Source organism: Cyrtonyx montezumae, unplaced genomic scaffold (genome assembly GCF_038088225.1).
Source record: "Cyrtonyx montezumae isolate F1298 unplaced genomic scaffold, pur_monq_1.0 scaffold_41, whole genome shotgun sequence".
NCBI lineage: Eukaryota > Metazoa > Chordata > Aves > Galliformes > Odontophoridae > Cyrtonyx > Cyrtonyx montezumae.
Genome location: NW_027072047.1, coordinates 2,169,667 through 2,189,557, shown reverse-complemented (window position 1 = coordinate 2,189,557; position 19,891 = coordinate 2,169,667). Strand labels below are relative to the sequence as shown.

The 19,891-nt window shown below is 43.3% G+C and overlaps 1 protein-coding gene across 6 annotated transcripts in view; it reads right to left on the bottom strand.

Moving 5' to 3' along the window:
- Nucleotides 1-7,744: 7,744 nt before the first annotated feature.
- Nucleotides 7,745-19,891, bottom strand: part of MALT1 (MALT1 paracaspase) — a 30,616-nt gene continuing 18,469 nt past the window's right edge. For 5 of the 6 annotated variants that reach the window (XM_065747074.1, XM_065747076.1, XM_065747077.1 and 2 more), the window contains 7 exons: nucleotides 17,177-17,354; nucleotides 15,948-16,022; nucleotides 15,020-15,147; nucleotides 12,933-13,082; nucleotides 12,122-12,279; nucleotides 11,245-11,370; nucleotides 7,745-9,904 (listed from right to left, as the gene is read on the bottom strand). In XM_065747074.1, the coding sequence (XP_065603146.1) occupies nucleotides 9,443-9,904; nucleotides 11,245-11,370; nucleotides 12,122-12,279; nucleotides 12,933-13,082; nucleotides 15,020-15,147; nucleotides 15,948-16,022; nucleotides 17,177-17,354 (1,277 nt within the window). In that variant the 3' untranslated portion in view covers nucleotides 7,745-9,442. The remainder of the gene's footprint in view (nucleotides 9,905-11,244; nucleotides 11,371-12,121; nucleotides 12,280-12,932; nucleotides 13,083-15,019; nucleotides 15,148-15,947; nucleotides 16,023-17,176; nucleotides 17,355-19,891) is intronic. The other variant, XM_065747079.1, reaches the window with a different exon arrangement.

The following is a 19,891-nucleotide window of genomic DNA, read 5'->3' as shown; positions in this document are numbered from 1 at the left end:
CATAGCAGTGTCTGTGGCTGCTGCTGCTGCTGCTTTTGCATCACAGCTTACACGTGACATAGAGGTCCCTGTGCCTTTAGGACATATTTGGTTTTTTCTCCTGACCACATGTTTCTGTAATCCCTGTGGAAGAAAACAGCTGTTCACCCCAAAAATTTAACTCAAATAGTAAAGTGAAGAGAATTGGAAGTACTGTTTATGAGTGGAGCTGTGCAGACCGCCCTTCTGCAGTAGCTTTTTCCTTCAGACACAAAGAATGTGAGACTGCTGCAGTGCAGCTGTCCCTGCAACGTCACTGCTGCTCAGTGAGGCCCCAGCCGGTTCTCAGCACATTCCGTCCCTCGGGGCTGCAGCTGTGTGTGGGTCACTGCTGTGAGCTCTCCTTCCTGCCCCAGCTGCTGGGTCTGCGCAGGACAGCCCCAGGCAGGTGATGGATGGGGAGAGGTTTGGATCCTATAACCTCCAAACTTGTGCCTGGAAGATCCCACCTGAATGGTTCCTTCCCCTCGCCCTGTTCCCATGGCTGTGGCTGCAGGCAGCAGGAGCAGCCAGCACACAGCAGCACCGCTGTTCTGCACTGGTGGGTGTGCAGACAGAGCACAGGCTCCATTTGCCATCCCTGCAGATGTGATGCCATACCGTCCTTTGAACCTACGGGGGAAGAAATTACCATTTCCTGACATTATTCCACTTGTGATGCTGCAGTGAACGCTGATTGCTTCTTAATTATTTAACTTTGTAAAGACGCTGGGGCTCTGGAAATCTACTACTGCAAAACCTGCTGTGTTATTTCCATTTCCTGTATTGGAATCAGTTTTAATTTTATCAAATACAAGTAGCTTCAAACAAAGCTTTTGCTCACCGCAGCTGTGCTGGGTCGAAAGATGATTTCGTAGGTGAATTTACACAATCAGAAATGAATTTGTGTTTAATTTTTTACATCAGAATAAATGAAGATGAAGGAAATCTAAGGGTAAAGGGAGCAGGGCAGTCCCAGTCCCAGGTTTTCCCTGCCACCAGCCCCAATCCTCCACCTGCATCACCAGCTAATTACATAAAGGGACCACATGCAAATGACACAATGCAAGGCTAATGGGTTTTCCTGAGAGCACCTGTTAGTTCGGTCTACACCTTCCAGCGCTGGGCCTGAAACCCCTCTGTCAGCATTCTCCTCAGGCATCAACCACCTGCGTGATTAACATCCCGATAACGAAGCTCATCAGCGGAGGACATTGAAAAATGTCTGTTGTGTTCCCTCAACGTGCCATATGTACGGGGGTTTTACTTCCCTTCTGATATTTATTCAAGTACACGAGGATTATTTCTGAATTATTCATCATACAATATCTGATTAGGCTGTGGCTCTGCAGGCTCCCACTGCTTAATGAATGAGCCATTAGCCCTTCACAGATGGTGCCATCAGCAGCTACTGGAGTGCTGTGTACTCACCTGCAAGGAGCAGAGCGCCTGTGCTGCTCCATGCCCTCCTCAGGAGAAGCTTTTGCTCTGCCCTTTCTGATGCTGCATGCACCTTCTCTCAAAGCTGAAATCCTCTGTGCCGGACAAGAAGGAGAGAGAGTAATTTTGCAACACTTTCTGTTTTAAACCAACCAAAGGTGTGTCAGAACAGCAAAGCCTGCAGCCATCACCTGGGCGTGGGTAAAGGAATGCTGTGGGTTTGCAGAGTGTCACTGCAGGATGGCATGAACAGCTCAGAGAGTTTCTTGCACCGCCAGCAGCGAGCGCGGGGCATGCCATGCAGCACGGCTCCTTGGCTTGAGCAGTGCTTGCTGTCCTGGCCATGGCTGCCCCAGCAGTGCCGAATGCACACGGCCAGGGGAGGGAGTGGGGGTGGTTCTGTGCCTGGTGAGCATCGTGCACCCCACAGCACCCAACCACAAGCAGAGTGAAACGCATCTGTGGTAGGGGAACGTGTCTGCCCCTGTATCATGTCCCCATGAGTCATGTTGCACCTCTCTCTTGCTGTGTCAGGCCCTGTATTCACATCCCTCTCGTCGGGCATAACGGGGCAGAAGATGCAGACAACCCAAACGCCAGGGGAGGAGATGAGCTGGCACAGGTCCTGCCCTGAGGGCTTCAACACCCAGGGTGCCCACGCTCCTCACTTTATCGGCCTGCTCTGCCCCAGACCAGCACCCCATCCTTTGTACAGAGGGCAGGTGGTGGGGCCCTGCTTGGTTTCGCACAAAGGAACAGACGGACGCAGTTATTGCAGTTATCTCACTGCAGGGGCCCCAGGTGATGGTGTGACCCCGAGGGACACTGAGGGCCATCAGCGAAGCACAACAGCCAATACTGCTGCTGGGGCATTCATCGCTGTCACTGTGACAATGCTCGGTCCAACCACACCTGCCATGAGATTGTGCTTAATGTCAGCCTGTGCAGGGAGATTAGGAGCAGGACGTGGGCCTGCACACATTGTCTGCAGGGCCAATCCTCTGCTGCAGGTCCACAGCAGCCTTTGTCCTCTCTCCTGTCAGAAGAGTCCATGCGGCCGCCATTCCCCAGCACTGCCAGGGCCTTCACCCAGCGCTGCCTCCTCACCCTCAGGTGTCCTCTTGGGGCCTGGCCCCTAAAAAAACCTCAAAGACTGAATAGCTTATACATAAAGCAATCTCTCCAGGCTTCCTTCATGGCAAGAAGTGCCATTTGCTCTGTCTGAGCTATTGCACTATGTTCTTGTACAGCATTACCCACAGCGTTTCTGCATCAGCAGAAGAAACAACAGCCAGCATCACGGGCAGGAGCTGGATGAGGAGCCCCATGCACAGGCAGCCAGGCTCATGCAGTGCAGTCAGCCTGACTCTGGAAATTGGGATGACAAGGGGTTTGGGGAGGGCAGAACCCATGGATGGCATCAGCACATTAACAGCAAAGCAAAGGAGGCCGGAGCCATACAACCCTTCTGTCTCTGCCTGCAGAAAGCCACTTGCATCCACACTCAGCATGGGACAAAGAGAAGTGGCAGGAGTTGGTTGCAGAAAGTCTCTTTTACATGAGACAGGATTCAAACCTGTTCTTCTGTTCGTATCACTCCTCTCCCTCAAAGGTGCCAAGACAGGCTGAGCTGTCTCAGGAGCAGGCTGGTAGATCCCAAGACAAGGAGAGGATGGCCCCAGCAGCAGGAGACAGGGTAAAGGGAACAGAATGTAACAGAGGCAGAGCCAGAGCTGCCCAGGATCCCATCCCTGAGCTGAGCCTCACACTCGTGTTCTGGGGATGCACAAAGCGGAGCACCTGTGCCATGGTGTGGGACTACAGTGTCCCAGCTCTGGGGAGAGGAGCCCGAAGCTCACAGCAGAGTGGGGCTGAAGCCGTCTGTGTGAGGTGAGGAGACAGCAGTGCATGGTGGCTGTGAGGCCCACTGCACAACCGCTCGCCCTAAAGGAAGAGAAAATAACCTCACACCCTTACTGTTACCCATCTGTCCACCAAAGATGGGTGAGGATTATTCTGCTGGTGAGTTACTGAATTGTGGTAACAATAGAGCGGTGAACAGCAAAACCTGAGTTAAGCCCTGCGTGGTCTGTCAGCCCAACAAGTTCATGCGCCTCGGTGTAATCTCTGCAAGCAGAGAAATTGGTCGGACCCCTGCTGAAAGCCTTTCTCTACCACCCTTCTGTGGGAACAGTACAAATAATTACACAGGCCTGGTGTGCAAGGAATGGCTTAGCTTCAGATAAGGCAAAAATCTGCATTTTGTACCACATGCATGAGAATAATAATCCCAGCAGCAAAGTCAACTGCCTGGAGCTCTCCAAAAATGTCCATCTTACATAAATAAAATCAATTCCAGTTTGTGATACGTTGGAATTCTAATTATCCCTTTTGTGCCTTATATCCCCCGTAGCTCAGACACCTTCAAATCTAGGAGGCAGATGGAGTTTAACAGGAAATATGACATCAACAGATGCCACTACCTGGCTATCTTTGTTCAGTCTGGGAATAAATTGCGGGGTAAGGTATGAAAGCATGTTTTCTTATAGGGCCGCCATCTGCTAACTTGAGAAGTCGCTGTCACTGATGACTCAGTAGCATTTGTATTTGCAGAAGTCTACTAATGTAATTCTCGAGATAGCTGTTATATATTAACTTCACTAACACAACTGACTAGCACTGAGATAACTGCAGTAAGAAAATATTGCAATAAGAAAAACTAATGAGTCTAAAAGGAAAATTACTTGGAACAGAATTAATTGAGAAAGGGCAATTACTTCTAGCAGCAATCTTCGGAAAAACAATCTGATTTTTTCTCCTTTTCTATACAATTCTGTTTAGAAAGAAAAACATTTTTTGCTTGACAATAGATACTGCTTTGCAGTTTTGGAAGCAGCCCTCACAAAACAAACAACTTAATAAAGGCATTTGGTCCTAAGAAAGGGAAAAGGAGGGCTGCTTGCGGCCGCACTGAGGTGTGGGTATGGCTGGTGGTGACAGCAGAGGGCAGAGCCCACACGGCATTACTGCTGCATGCCTTCTCACTGAGAATTGCCTCCCAGAGCCTCACGTTTAATCTTTTCAGATACTTGGAGTAAAACATTGCCCAGTTTTGGGGATCTTAAGGGCAAGTTCATATAGTTCCACGGTTCACAACCGCTGTCACTGCTGGTTTGCAGTAAAATCAGTGTTTCCAATGGCTGTCACCCGATATTCTGGGGCACATGCAGTAACGTGGAATGGCAGCATGAACACACCCTGGTCCTCCAAGCCTGGCGTATCTCTGGCCTTTTCAGCAACACAAGTGATGCTGGTACCTTCAACATCACTCAGCAATTTGGATTCCTGCTGAGCACTAGGGGACAATAACAACAGCTCAGTTTTAAATATTTAATAGGACACAGAAAGGATTTCTTTTCAATTTAGTTTAACACCAATTGCCAGTGCTTTGGGTATTACCTGTCAGGACAAGCAGTGCCTCAGGGAGCAGTATGCAGCTCTGTAACTCAGCCTTTGTGGTCTTCCTGCAGGTTCCCATGCCTGAACTCTTCTGCACAGCCCCTTCTTCCCAGTGCAGTGACGGAGCAGTGGCACAGCTGCACAGAGAGGTGGTGGAGTCTCCTTCTCTGCAGATGTCCAAGACCCGCCTGGACGCCTACCTGTGCAACCTGGGCTGGGAGCTGCTTTGGCAGGGGGGTTGGCCTCGATGATCTCTGGAGGTGCCTTCCAACCCCTACAGTTCTGTCGTTCTGTGATTCTCCTTTAGCTGTTTGACAGAGCCAAAGCTATGCTGCATCGATCAGCTCTGCATCACAGAGAACTCCAGCTCTGCTCTCCTCACCCTGCTGCTGTACAGCAGCCATGTCCCCAGGAGAGGCAGCACAGCACCATCTCTGCACAGGGTACTGCTAACTGAGAGGCTCTAAGCAGCTTTTTTCTAGACAGCATCGCCAACAACAGTGAAAGCAACTGCTCACCTTCTTGCAGCCAATACACTGATAGCACACAACTGAGTGCAGCCCTGATCCCACTCAAGGACACACACCCACCTCCAAGCACATCACTGTATGGTGCACAGAGAGGAGCAGTGAGTTCAGGTGTGCTGCCACAAGCACAAGCCCGAGGCCACAGTCCCAACCCAAGCTGCACAGCTCTGTGCCTGCTTTTCAGGACTCTGCAGGAGATAGAAAAAAGATTATTTTTTTAATTGTCAGAAATCTTCACTCCTTACACAACAGCCACATCTCCCCTGCAAGATCTTAGCAGTGATTATTCATCCTAGAGTGCATGGCTGGCTGCGTACACAGAGTGCAGGGCTCAACCAGAAGTACTGCTTCATGTTTCTTAGACACACTGCAAAGAGGACCCCCTCATCTCTGAGGGCAAAGTAGAGGGGGAGGATCACCTCTCTCGTCCTGCTGGCCACTCTTCTTAATGCATCCCAGGATCCTGTTGTCCTTCTTGGCAGTGCTAACTCAGTGCTATGGATTCAGAAACAAGAGTGAGCAGCCTGCTTTCATACACCATGTCAGAGGAAAGTGTGTTTCAATACGTTGGGGGCTGCTGTGTTGTGACTGGGATTATGGCAGTGAAGATGGTACGACAGAAATGTCTTCTGCAGTAGTGTACAATGAGAGCTGTTCCTCTGCTGCCAAACCCATCTTGCCTTCAAAAACCAAATCAGAAATGTAACTGCCATGTAGTGTGCAGATAGCTACTGTTCTGTGCCTGTCAGGACAGGTAAGTGGCTTGGCATGAAGCGCAGCTATTTTCTGATCAAATGAACCCATTACTTCAATTACAGCCAGGCATGACAATCTAGTGAGTATTTCATTAAACTGCCTAATGTGTGCAGTGATGAAATAAAGCCTCACCACCAAGCTACGTCATCAGAGAGCCCAGGAAACATGTCTGGGTTGTTTGATCTCATGCTGTCCTGCACTGCGGAGACTTTCCACCCTAATTTCAAGTTACTTTGAAAAACAAAAGCAACTGAAGTTATTTATATCTGAAAAAGCGGATGAGGCAGCCCTGGTCTTTTACTCCTGCCCCTGCTGCAACACCTCTGAGTGATGGAGGGACACAGGGGGTATTGCTGTGGCAGTGCACAAACCATGGGCTCATGCTCTCAGTGAAGGGAAAAGTTCTTATCAGCTGCTAAAATAAGCCTGGTATGACTAAATTGCAGCAGTGATGCCTTAGAAATTTAATAAGCACTCAGTTTTTGTAACATGAGTGTGTTCTTACTCCATTCCTAGACAACTGCAATTACTGCAACTACCTAGAAACAAACAAACAAAAACGAAAGTAAAGAAACAAGCAGATTCCCAACCCCCTCCCACACCTGGCACCCTAAGCATATCCCCAGCAGGTAGGAAACACTCCGCAGGTCCCAATGTAGCACTCCTAACAATGAGCAGATCTCAGTGAATCGGGATTCTGAGTGAGGAGGGAGGAACCAAGCCAAGTATTTCCCCGATGGCTGTGAAACGGCATCAGGATGAGTGCAGCCCTGAGGCTGAATGGATGTCAGAGCTGCCGAAGTATTAATTAGCTGACACGAAGACAAAACAGTTGATGCGTAAACAAAAGCAGCACCTACACACTGCAAAACTTGCCGTGGCAGGGGAGCGTCATGCAGTGCAGATGTCTTTTATGGCCAAAATGAGACAATTTAAAGATGCTGATGCACTAATTTTTCTGAGGTGGTAGCTAGTAGGTCTCTGTCAACATCTTCACAGTTTTACAGCTCTGTCCCGAAGGAGAAACACTCTGCCCTGCAGAACTCACACAATGTGAGGAAGAGGGAAAAAAAAGCAGATGGACAGAGAACGGTGCTCTGCTGCTTGCAGCAATGCTGCTGAGCCCTGGCACAGCGTGGTGTGCCAGCACTGCCTCCTGCAGTCACAGCCCCCACGGGGCTCCAACACTGAACCACAGACATTAATTTTGGAGAGCACCCTTCACCGAGCTCTCCTGCCCCTGCTTCTCTCAGGTGATGGAAGCAGAAGTTTGGAGCTTCAGTAACAACGGCTTCTTGCACTTGAATTAGTTTCTCTTGGCGCAGAGTTGGGCGGGGAAAACAGAAAAAGAGCATCGGCCTTTCCAAAGAGCATCAACTTTCCCTTTGCTACATACCTGAGGCTGGCTCGCACCCTTTCGGCCCGAGTGCATCCTAAGTGTGGTGACACCACAAGGAAATGCCTTTCAATCACCACTCCCCTCTTGAGGGCTCCAATGATAAGAGATCTCCCCTGCAGACCACAGCCACATGCTGAGCTTTGTCAGACAGCTCGCAGAGATCTCCTTCCCATCCCTACGGTGACTTCTATTTACAGTCTTCTAGCAGTTACATGGCAAGCTCTGTAGGCACCACTTGCTTCCTGCACAGGGGCACGGGGCAGCACCAGATCACACAGTGGCTTTAATAGTTGGATAGTAGGAGCTTTATTCCTTGTGTTTGGGCATGCTGGAATCACCACCTTGGGCCCTCTGCTTAGACTTCTCCTTTAACCCTGCTCCAAGCAGTATGAATTCTTTCAGCCTGGAAAACAACTAACAGGTTGTTTGGTTTCTGTTTGCTTGTTTCAATCACCAGAAGAAAGCAATGGCTTCTGTCCAGGAATGCAATTCCTGTTAACTTCAGCCTGAAGAACCCCAAAGCTCTCATTGCTCTCACCCATTCATTTTTACCTCTCAGCACATTTTGCTGTTTGATGACTTATGCAATACTTTGCTTGCTAGGAACTGGCACTTTGTCACCTCACATTTAGTGTTCTTCCAGACAGGAAAAGACCACCCTTCCAGAGATGCCATCAGCAAAAATCTCATGGGACACGGTGCACCATGGTATGAGTGTGTGACTTTCTCTCCCTCTGGCTATTTATAAACTAGAAACCTAAGACAAAAGAAATTACATTTGTTAGCTCAGTTCCTCTCCCCATCCTTATTTTTGTTTTCCTTGCACAGCCTGACATCATCTGCAGGACACTGGACACCTGACCAGAGAGAACACAGAATGCACAACAGTTGATGATGAGCTAGATCCAAAAGACTGAAGTGTGGGTGACCGATCCTAACACATACATGAGGAAGAAAAGAAACTAAAGCTTGAAGGAGACAGTTCTTCACACCAGAATATCAAAACACCACACTTTCACTTCTGTAAAAGCTCTGCCTTTGTTTACTCTGTGTGTCATCTCATACATTCAGCAGGAGGTTGTTCTAACACAAAACCTTGTCCTAACACAGTACATAAAAAAAGCCCCTGGATAATAAACAACTGAGTCCAAAGGGAAAAATATTATTTATCATTTTGGGGCTAATAATTTTTTTTTTTAAATCACATTAAACCATAGAGAAAATAGAAATTCATTTTCCTTCTTAAGTCTGTCACCATGTTTTTCCTCTGACAGCTAGGCACAGTTTTTTGTTTTATTTGCACAGAACAAATATTTCCTCTCTAAAAATGGACTACTTATTTACAAAGCAGTCATTTACACTAGATCTTATAACTCCAGTGGGTACTGGAGAAGCAGCAGCTGGGAAGATCCAAGGCTCTACTATCAAGAGAAACTCTGGCAGCAGAACCCAGCTTCTATTCTAACAGACACAGGAAGGTTCCTCCCAGGGACTCCAGACTGTCTGTGTTCTTTACCTTCTTGACTGCTGGATTGTGGAATAGGAATCTGAGGAGTTTTGTTTTTTTTTCTCCCCATATTTCAAACCTTTAATGATGGGACAAAACCCCCAGATTATGCCTTTTCATTCCTAAATCTATCAGTCCAGTTTTGTTTCCTTGGATCTGGAAAATTTTCCCTGAGAGCAATACGAACCAACCCAAGTCACAGCCTCATCCCCAGTACCAACTCTACACTCCCCAGTCCCTTTATCCCCAAGTCTCCAAAATCCAGAAGATAAATAAGCAGCACAGAGGATCTCCTGCTCAGAACGGACAAGAATATCTTTGTTGAAGACATCACAGCTACTGCTGCTTCGATAACCTGAGGCTGTTGGACAGCAGGAATTCGAGTTCAACAGTATCATCAGTGGTCTCTACTGGTACGTTACTCTTTTCTGCAGGGAATGAGTAATTCTGTACTTCTTGTCTTGAAGCTAACATTCTTGAGGTCCCATTGCAAGAACATGCCTCCAGTTGTATAGTGCTGCCTGGACAAGTACAGTTTGGATGGTAAGCCCCTGGACAGGAATTTGCTTGGCAACGACTAGGGAAGTAGTATTTAGTTACCACGGGACTTGATTCTGCTTGACTACAAAAAAGATTATTAGCCACACAACAGGTCTGGAGACAGTTGTTTTTGAATCCATGATGGAGGCCTAATTTAGCAATGAGGGGCTTCCCAATATTAACTTCTTTTCTTTCATCCATTGTATCTTCTATTCCTGGATACTCATAGTGCAAGCAAACAGTGAAGATCAAGTGTTCCTACAAAAAATAAAAGAAGAGGAAAAAAGGTTATACTTCTTCCCCAGATAAACAAGACAGGAAACATTTTGAGAGGCACAGCCTACTACAGCAGAAGACTAACCTCTTTTAGGAGCTGAAGCCATAATGTATTAGGCAAGCCTGGTAATCACATCAGCTAATAGTGAAAGGTGGAGGCCCCAGACTGGTGCTGTTAATATCATTAAGAACTCAGTGGGACTGCAAAAATCCCACTCATATAAAACTCTTTCTGCAAACTCTTCCACCCACAGAAACTGTGAGACATACTCAGAGATCTCCTACCCACTTTTCTTAGTCTTTTTAATACTGTTATCCTCATTTTCCTCTTTGACCCACATGAAAGGCATCAGCTGCTGCTGTCATACAACACTGTTTTCATTGTTCTAAGGGCTAATCACCAGAGTTACAAAGGAGCCATACATTCAGTTTCCCTATATTGCTTCAAATTCCACTAACAACTCAGGTGAACCGAATTAATCTGCTCCTGCATGGGACATGCAAGTAGGATTTCTGAGTCATGTTGGAGTCTGGGTGCCAGAGACATCAAGCAAGCGAGCTATTCTCATTTTCCATGGCTGCGGGCAAGCACAGCAGCAAAACAACCTCCCCTCCTGCCCCCTCCAAACACTTCTGAGAACAGAGTAAAATTACCTTTCTGTCCTCTTTACTGCCTAACAACACCTCAGAATTTTACTGTGGACCTCCTCATTTGATTAATACTTGCTCATCTGCAAGTTTTTATTTCTAGAAGCAATTTTATTACACCACCTGCCAAAAGCACTTGAGATGCCAAGCAATGTTCAGCTAAGATATTCATGATGCAAAGATACAGAAATAAACTTAATGATGGCTACCATAAGCTGAAGTGACAGCCTTTCAAAATCTACATGTCCAAGAGTACAGCTTGGAATCAAAGTATGTAACATTTTCATCTCCTTCTAAAGACACTGTGAGATGCTGCTGTGTTTCAGGTCACATTCTTACTGTACCTCTCCATAATGTGCATGAGATGATGTTCACAAAAATAACCACCTTGTCAAAGCTCAGTGTACACCTAGAAAACACGAAGTGGCTTGCACAATGCTATCGGGTCTGCATATACACTGATTCCCTTCTATTTTACTGCTAAGATACTGAAGTCCCTAAGATGTTGCTATTAATCATCTTTCCTTTTAAGAACCTAGGATTTAAATGTGATAATAAATTCTGTACATCTCCAGAACATGTTTCTTATCATGCAAACAACACACAGCAATTTCAGCAGAACTGCAAAGTAACACAATTAATTTATCCTATCGTAAGGAACAATTTATACTAACCTTCAGCTTTTGCAGGGAACTTAGCCTGGTGTAGAGGCAGTGTTTGGGAAGGTCCTTCAATACTAAATAGCTTCCAGTTTCCTCAGGAGTTCCTTTGTTGGCCTCCTTAGGATCCACATCCAGGTCCTATTACAAGAAAGAGATGAGAACTCAGATGAAGGTACAGAATTTGCAGACAATTAAGCAGTAAGGACTAAAGTGGTTTGGTTTTTTGTTTGCTTTTGTTTTTAATAAAAGTAAGCACTTACACCTCAAAAGGAAATAAAACACCAATACTGGATTACTTGCAAAAGCTGCTGAAACTGCTGTTAGTCACACAAATCACCTGTCTAGGTTAGTCTCCCTCTGCTGACAATTCATTTGGACTCTGCTGCAGCACTGTAACACCAATCCTGTGGGCTATGGAGCTGTGTATTTATCATGCACATTAATAATGAAATACTTGAATTAAAAGAGTCTTGTTTTACAAATATCAAAAGGATTTTCTGCTCCTAAGGAACGTTCAGTTTCACTCTTATCCTCTGCCTTACTACAAAGAGATAAGTGACTCTGATGGGACCAGGAAGATCACTCAGGTGCAAATAACTGAAAAAATAAATTCTAGGAAGTCCTGTACTGTAAAACAGATGTGCCCTACATCCAAAAAAGAGCTACTTTCGTTAAATAGAACCACTTAATACTAAACAAAGCCTCCTTTTCTTCTCACTGAAGGTCACACAGCCACATTTTCATGTGTTTTTGTATATGTACAGACACCCTCAGGACAGCATATGGTTTTAATAACTTAGAATCATTTTATTACAAAAGGTGCATTTTATAGAGACAGTTTTCAGCTTCGGTGGAGGGAGATGTTTGAATCACCCAAGCAAGCACTTACGAGAGCGAAGTCTGTAACGTAGGCTCTGCAAACGACTATTTCAGGAGGTTTCTTTACTATTCGTGTGTAGATGATCATGACATTGGAGAACTCGGCTGCAAACCCCAGCTGAATCTGAACGCCACATCTGAATTCAAGATACATGCTTTCTGGAAGCTCTGCAACAAAATAACACATTATATTCTCAATAAAATTACAGATATTTTTATTTATTATTCTTTTTTTTTAATATTACAAAATTTTCTAAGTTATAGATACCCCCTTCCTCCTGCATTCCCTCTACTTATCACTCACATCATTATACTGAAGCAGCTCTTAGAAGCTAAGCAAGCAGCAGCTGTTTGCTAGGTGCACTATCAGAAAGAAACAGACACTGCCATAGAGAACTGAGTTTTCAAGTTACGCTATACAGGTTTCATTGTAATCTTTGTGCAACTAGCAAGGAAAAACAAAGCTATGGCACAGCTTAAGGACCTGAGGATTTGTTTTTATATATATTCTATCAAACTAGGAAAGTCAGTACAGTATCCTGTATACATAAGGCACAGCTGTAAGAAAGTCTGAATGTGACAGCAGTACACATTCCAAATTAACAACACAAGTTTCCAAAATCTGAGAGCACTAATGAAAATTAAGATATGAGTGTGCATTTCTTCAATTTCTATTCTGAACTGCAGCTTAGGGAAAAGAGACAACTGAGGACATACATTCCCTTATTTCTGAAGGAGCCATTTATTTCAAGTGATCCAACACTCTAAAACACAATTCCTATGATTCAAGCAGTTTCTCCTAAAGGTAGATCATACTGTACCATGAGCTTTGGCCCACTGTAGGTTCCTTGCCATGGACTCTGCAGAAGATATGGTTTGCTGAATGGGATCAGATAATGCCCTTTTCTCAGACAAACTGCTGCGGATCTCCAAAGCTTGCTTGCCTTTGGTGAGGTGACATTTGCCCATATCTGAGAACAAGATATAATATTTCTCTCAAAATTGCTGCTGCTGAAATTTTATCTAAATTAACTGCACCACTGCAGTGTTGCGTAGCTGTTATGATAGTGTGAGAACTTCCATGCTGTTTCAGAAGTTTTCATTTCTCAGTTTTTCATTTGTAAGGTGTTGTGGGTTAACCCCAGCAAGTAGCTAAGCACCACACAGCCCCTATATCCTCAGCGACACAGGACAAGGAAGGGTAGAGGAAAAGGAAGAAAATTTGAGAGTCAGGATTAAAAATATGTTTAATAGAGAAAGGAGAAGTGGAAAAAGGAAGAAAAACAAAACAAGTGAAAAAAAGGCACTCAGTCATCACCACCCCTGGGTAGACCAACACTCAGCCAGCTCTTGAGAAAAAGACAGCTAATCTTCCTAAAGATCTTTGTATTCCCAAGCATGATTGTGTATGGTATTGTGGAGTATCTCTGGCTAGCTTGGGTCATCTGCCTGGTTGTGCTCCCTTCCAACTTCTCACACACCTCCAAATCTAATCACTGTCAGGCAGAACTAGAAACAAAAGGCCTTGATGCTGTGCACTGTTCAGCACGTACATACAGAACTTCTAATGTCAGCAATCCTTTGGAACTTTTCTACTACATGCACACCAGTGTACCCACTATCTGCTGATATCTGCTGACACTCACAGCCACTGTCCTGTTGCCAGATGTAATACTCCTTCACACTGCCAAACACACACTCACAAGCTGACTGAAACAACCAAGGCAGACACTCTTCTTATGATGACGTAGAACTCTCAAGCAGCTGGAGCACTACACGCTGTGCCTGTATTTTGCTATTTGTGTATGCTTTCAGATCTGTTACAAACTTCCAATTCCATTTAATTGGGAAATATCTGCCTTCTGTATTATCTCTCTCCTTACCTCCTGTCACACTGTTAGGACAGACTTCCACTCCGTTCAACAGAACCTGCCTTCACCTCTCCCCTGTGAGGGATCAATCCTTCTCTCCACTCTGAGTTCAAGAATGAGGTAAGTAACAGGTCACAAGTCAGGATATCTACAGCACGTGACATTAACCTGACAGTACAGTACAGGCTATGCAGTAAGAGACACAACATTTAGGAAAAATGGGTGCAGGCAGAATTGTGTGTCATATTCTAATGCAAAAGGAGCGAGCACAAATTAAAAGAAAAAAAACACAACAAAGGAATCACAAAGAATGCCAGCGCACTTAAGAAAACCCAAAAGCAATGCCAAAAACTATGACAGAAGTTTGAGGGTGAGGAGTTAAGTATAGGTATTTGTTCACTGTACAATTTGTAAGCTTTTTATCCCTGCTGAAGTACTCACTGGTCTGTGGCCATTACAAAATGTAAGTGGGTGCCTGTTCTACACTTTAATTCTGAGGTTCACAATAGGAGAACGTGGGATAAAAATCAGAGAGCACGTTTATGTTTCAATGGGTGGATTATGGGTTTCTTCTTTCCCCTAAAAACATTAAAAGTCAGAGTATCCCTAGACATAAGAAAGATGCAGGAAAGTAAAAATATTGGCATCTGATTCAAAACAATGACTTTCAGGACTCATTGTGGTAGTCTGGCAAATCTGAGCCTAAATGCAGCAGCTAGTGAGCAACCAACAGGAAAAGCATTACTGGTGTTGTTCTCACAGATATATTCACAGCTCCATGCAGAAGACTCTGAACAAAGAATCTAGAAAGCAGAATATAGAATTGATTTGTCACCATATTAAAGAAGCTCAAATCCCTGTATAATATAATGATCTTTGGTAGCACTTCAGTTGCTTGATAAAGCCATTATTCTAACAAAATGAAACATGAAATAGCTTAAAGAAGAGCAACACATCTGCCATGAGAAGAATCATAGTTTGAACAAAGTTTTCAGTAAGACAGGATAAGATGGTTTGTGCAGTAAGCTGCAATTCACCTTCAGCAACCTCATCAAGCAGCACTGTGATCTTCTTGTCTTCCAGCAGACGCTCCTTCAAGAACTTCATGAAAATCCCATTGGCCAATCCTGACTGCTGAATTTCAAAAGCTTCTGCTCCTTGGCAGCTGAAATCACCGAATGAGACAATGAAAAATACAACTACTGCAGCAGCTTTATGATTAAGATCAACACAAGGACAAAAGGAGTAAAATTACATTTGGGAATGGGGAAAGAAACCCTCTCACTTGAAAACCATCTTGTGTCTAAGGAGAACTTGCTCTTCATTTTCATCTGCAAACAACCCATCCTGGGAAGATTTCACTCATAACCACATCACAGACCAAAGGTGATAGAGAACTGTTTGAGTGAAAAGCTTAAATTTCTAGGAGACTTCACTAAAGCTCTTGACTTTTTCTGTTCAATTGTTTTTGCACATGACTTGAAAACTAATAAGAAAGGTAATACAGATGTTTGTATGAGTAACCTCTTCCAATAGTTTTAATCCAAGTGTAACTGTTCTTTATATCTAGAAGGGAAGCAAGAAAAGCACGGGACAATATGCATGCTACTCTTTCAAAACCTCTCTGATGATATTCCATAACTTTAACTAAATGCTACTTAGAAGAGATTCTTACATTTTTACAAGCAGAAATGTAACTGTCCAGCAGTTTCAGTTTTGCTGAATGCAGTTTTCTCACTGGAATTACCTTATACCTGAATGAGAACAATAAATATGGGGATGCAAACCCACATCAGACTGTGGAATGATTTGTAGAATTAAGTGAAAGTCTGAGGATACCAATATAAATTACCGGTCTCTTAATACAATAGTCATTAATTTGCATAAAAGATTAGCTATACAGTCACAATAGCCTCCTTCTGACTTCAAATTCGCTGTGGCACAGCAGAGGAAAAACTTCCTTACGTGGCATATCCAAAAACAATGTTGGCGGTAACCTTCAGAGCATCTAAGATGAGCACTGTATCATCGTATTCATTTCTGCAATAAAATACACACACACACAAAAAAAGGAATGATCTGAGAATTAACACAATAGTAACCAACACTGCGGTTGTTCAAAATATTACAACAGTACAGTTCAGAAACAGTACCCCTTTTCTCCTATAATTTGGGAATGAATCCTGACAGCTAATGACAAAAATCAGGACCATGAACATTTTTCATAAAGACAGTGTAAAGAGGCATCACCCATCAGCAAGACGAGGGCAGGATGCATTAAGCAGTATCAAGTTTAGCTACGATCTTTCAAAAAACAGCATTTTATATATCATTTTACGTTACAAACAAAACTACACTTATTCCCTTTTTTAGAAATACATCTGTAGAGCTAATGAGAGGCTTATGTAGCAGATTTTCACGCTTCACAGCAGACTGTGAATCTGAACTGGGTCACTGGCATTTCATCAGCAGGGAAGTTTAGAGGCGCTACAAACATTAAAGCACTAGCAATCTTCAATTATGAAACATCCCACAGAGATCAATTTTCAGAAGTGCTGACTGAAAAGCTAATTTCAAGTGTAAGTTTACTGGGGCATAGAATTCTCTTGACATGTTTGGTTTGGAAAAAAAAGGAAGAAAAACTATTAGTTGATATTTAAATCCTAAAATAAAGATAAAACATTCTAGCACAAGAAACATGCCTCTCGAGAGTCCTAAAATAACTACTCCACTTGAGGCCTTCTGTCCAATTAACAGAATCACAGAATGGCTTGGGATGGAAGGGGACTCCAAATATCATCAAGTCCCAGCCACATGCTTTTGGTCGTGGATTCTCCTTCCTTCCTATGATGATAAAGGTTAATGACACAGGGGGAAGAGGGCATTTTTCTTCTTTAAGATACCTAATTCCATTTTTATTTAGTAACTGCTGACACAAAAAAAAATTAAACTACAGTGGAAAGAAAGGAAAAAAATAATTTCATTCACATCAAGAGGCAAGAATCTACACAATGGAAATGGAATCTCTAATCACCAGCTTCTGGTATCAGTCCAAGGCCAAAGGCAAAGTAATCTCTTGACTTCAAAAGGGCTCAGGTGCAGGCTGTGACTTTTCAGAACAATGAATGATCAAAAGCAGTGATTAAAGACTCCTCTCCAGCTCAAAGCCCAGTGTTCCCTCAAGATCATCATACCTTTTCCGACACATATCCAATAGGAACACATTGAGTCCCGTCTCTTTTTCCTGCATTAGTTTGAGGATGTTCTGTACACACAGACAGTTTGCAGATCGGTATGGATTTGGAGCATCAATAGGAACCATGAAACTGTTTCCATAGTTTTCATAGCCATGGCCAGCATAGTACAGCAAACCTGAGACAGCAAATCAGAAGTGGCTGAGAACTCCAGCTCAAGAGTACACCGGAATATTCTCATCAATCTTAACACAGTCATAACCTTCATGCTCTGTCCCCACATAAAGTGTCTGTGGAAGCTTGAGATCCTTCAAGCTACTTTAAGTAGTGTTTCTGGTACTGATACGCTTCTGTTAAGGCAGGAAAGAAGTGAAGGAGAGGAAGAAAAAAAAAAAAGGGCAAAGTCAACTTCACAACTTCACAGTATGCAGACAATAATTAAAGTATCTGCACTCATGAAACAGAATCAATTATAAATTTATATCAAGTCACACACCAAGACAGCTAAATACTCAAGTGCTTCAAGTAGAGTTATGACCTCTAACAGAAATAATGTTATCTGCTATATATAACTCTCAGATAGACACGAGGAACTGTGCCAACTGTAAACAGCTTCTCCACATGTGCAACTACAAAGCTATGAATAAGAATTAGTGCACACAGAGAAAGATAACCCTGAAGAGTTCAGCTGTTCTTTTTTTTTTTTTTCAATTCTGTAAAAGATGATGTCCCTTTTAAAACATTTTTTTTTTTAAATCTCAGTATTACCGTTGCCAATTTTTAAGATTAAATTAATTGGGAAAAAAAAACAACAACAAAGAATAAACCAATAGAAAAACACCTCTCTTACACTATAACAGCATTTTGCACATTTTCAGTAGGGGCAGTGACAAAAAAGGCTTATTTAGTGGGGAAAGAAAATATTATTCCATGATGACATTTGGTATGATTCCAAAGTACATCAGTGTTACTGCACTACCAACAGCTCATTTTTAGTCGATGACATTCTCTCTCTTTACAGTTGCTAGTAAAAAAATTCTTTGTGCACTTACCTAAACACAACAAAATACCCTATGTGTTAACTTACTAAGATGACTGCAAGTCTACGGTAGCTTAAGATTTACAATCTTCAAAAAGCATACAATAATGCTACACAGAGAATTTATCAGAGAACTGAAGAAAAGCTTTTCTTAATTCTGAAAATGGGACTACAATCTGGGGCTCAGATTTTACATATATGAACTAAAATGTCAAATACTAATGCTGCATCAACTTGTAGTAAGATTAGAGAATCTCAGCATTAACAGTGTCTTCTGCCAACTATTACCAGAAGCTTGAAGATTTGAAAGAATTCTCCTATGGTCTGCTCCCAGTGCTTCTTTTGCTTAATAATGGCAAGTTTTATTTTCTAAGGCTTTTTATTTACCTATAGAAAGTAGTCCATGGGTCAGAGCTTCAACTAATGTACAGCGCTACAGCTGAACCCATGTCAGCAGAAACAGCACTTTAACTGGAGTCATGGTCTTCTTATGCCTCTATTCTTACTAAAAGCAGCAATAAAACTTAATATCCAGTAAAAACAAGCTCTGCCCTAACATACTAAAAATATTCATGAGCCTGTGCAGATAGAAATGCTACATGCTTTCCTCTGCCATTACAGGTAGCTACAGCAAAAGAAAGTACTTGTGTCATGCAGCCCTGTTCATTCTGTAAAGGAACACCATCAGAAAACTCTATCCCTTCAAACTGAGCCTTAGGTTCTCTTCTACTTGTAAGCTCTCAAGTCATTAGCAACTATGCCAAGACCTTGCTAACTGCTCCATTCAGTCAGCAGTGCTCAATTTCTTTTTATGGGAAACATACATAGTCAAGATAAACAGTCAGCAAGTGCATACAAGGTAAGCTCCAGGGCTAGGGGCTTCACTTCAAAAGCCTTGCGGTTATTCATCTTGCAGGATCTTGGAAAATGACAACAGCTTACTTCAATTAGAAGGTAAACATCTAAAAAGCAAAGAATTTTAAGTGTGTAACTAAAATCTAAACAAATGATAAAGGTGTTACTAGATTATTTACACCATTCTTAATGATTTGTTTCAGAAGAGTTAAAAATGAAGTGCCAAGGGCGTCATTCTGGGTCAGATCTGAAGCAAAGGGAAACTCCTAAATTTCACTTCCACAGAATTTGGATCTTGACCTTGAGGTAATCCTCAAGACTACATAACTGAGTGTAAGTTAAGTACATAATCAGACTGACTGAAAGAGATCTCACTTTTCACAAGGCTGGGCTGATGAAACTATGTTAAGGCAGAAAGAGGCAGAAAAAAAATGAAGACAACACCTTTGAAGTCCTTTAAGTTTTTCAAGCCCAAATCAAGCCCAAATTAATGAGTTAGAACTATGTTAAACCAGAATACCTGCTCACACTCCCACTGCCCTTCACTGGATCACTTTTCTTCCCTTCTCTTTCAATGGAGATATCAACCTGCTTTCTTTTGATGGATCAATCAGTTCAAAAGTGACATCACGGGTATAGAATATTTTAAGACACTATGCAGGAAGCAATGAAGTCCAGGTGCTCACCTGAAAGCATCATTCCTCACAACTGTTACCTTTTTCAGCATTCCCCTGAGATTATGCTAAATGAGGGCAAAACTGAAGTGCATTGTCCTGCCACCAGGACACGCCGCTATAGTGTGAAGGGAAATGACAGTGCAC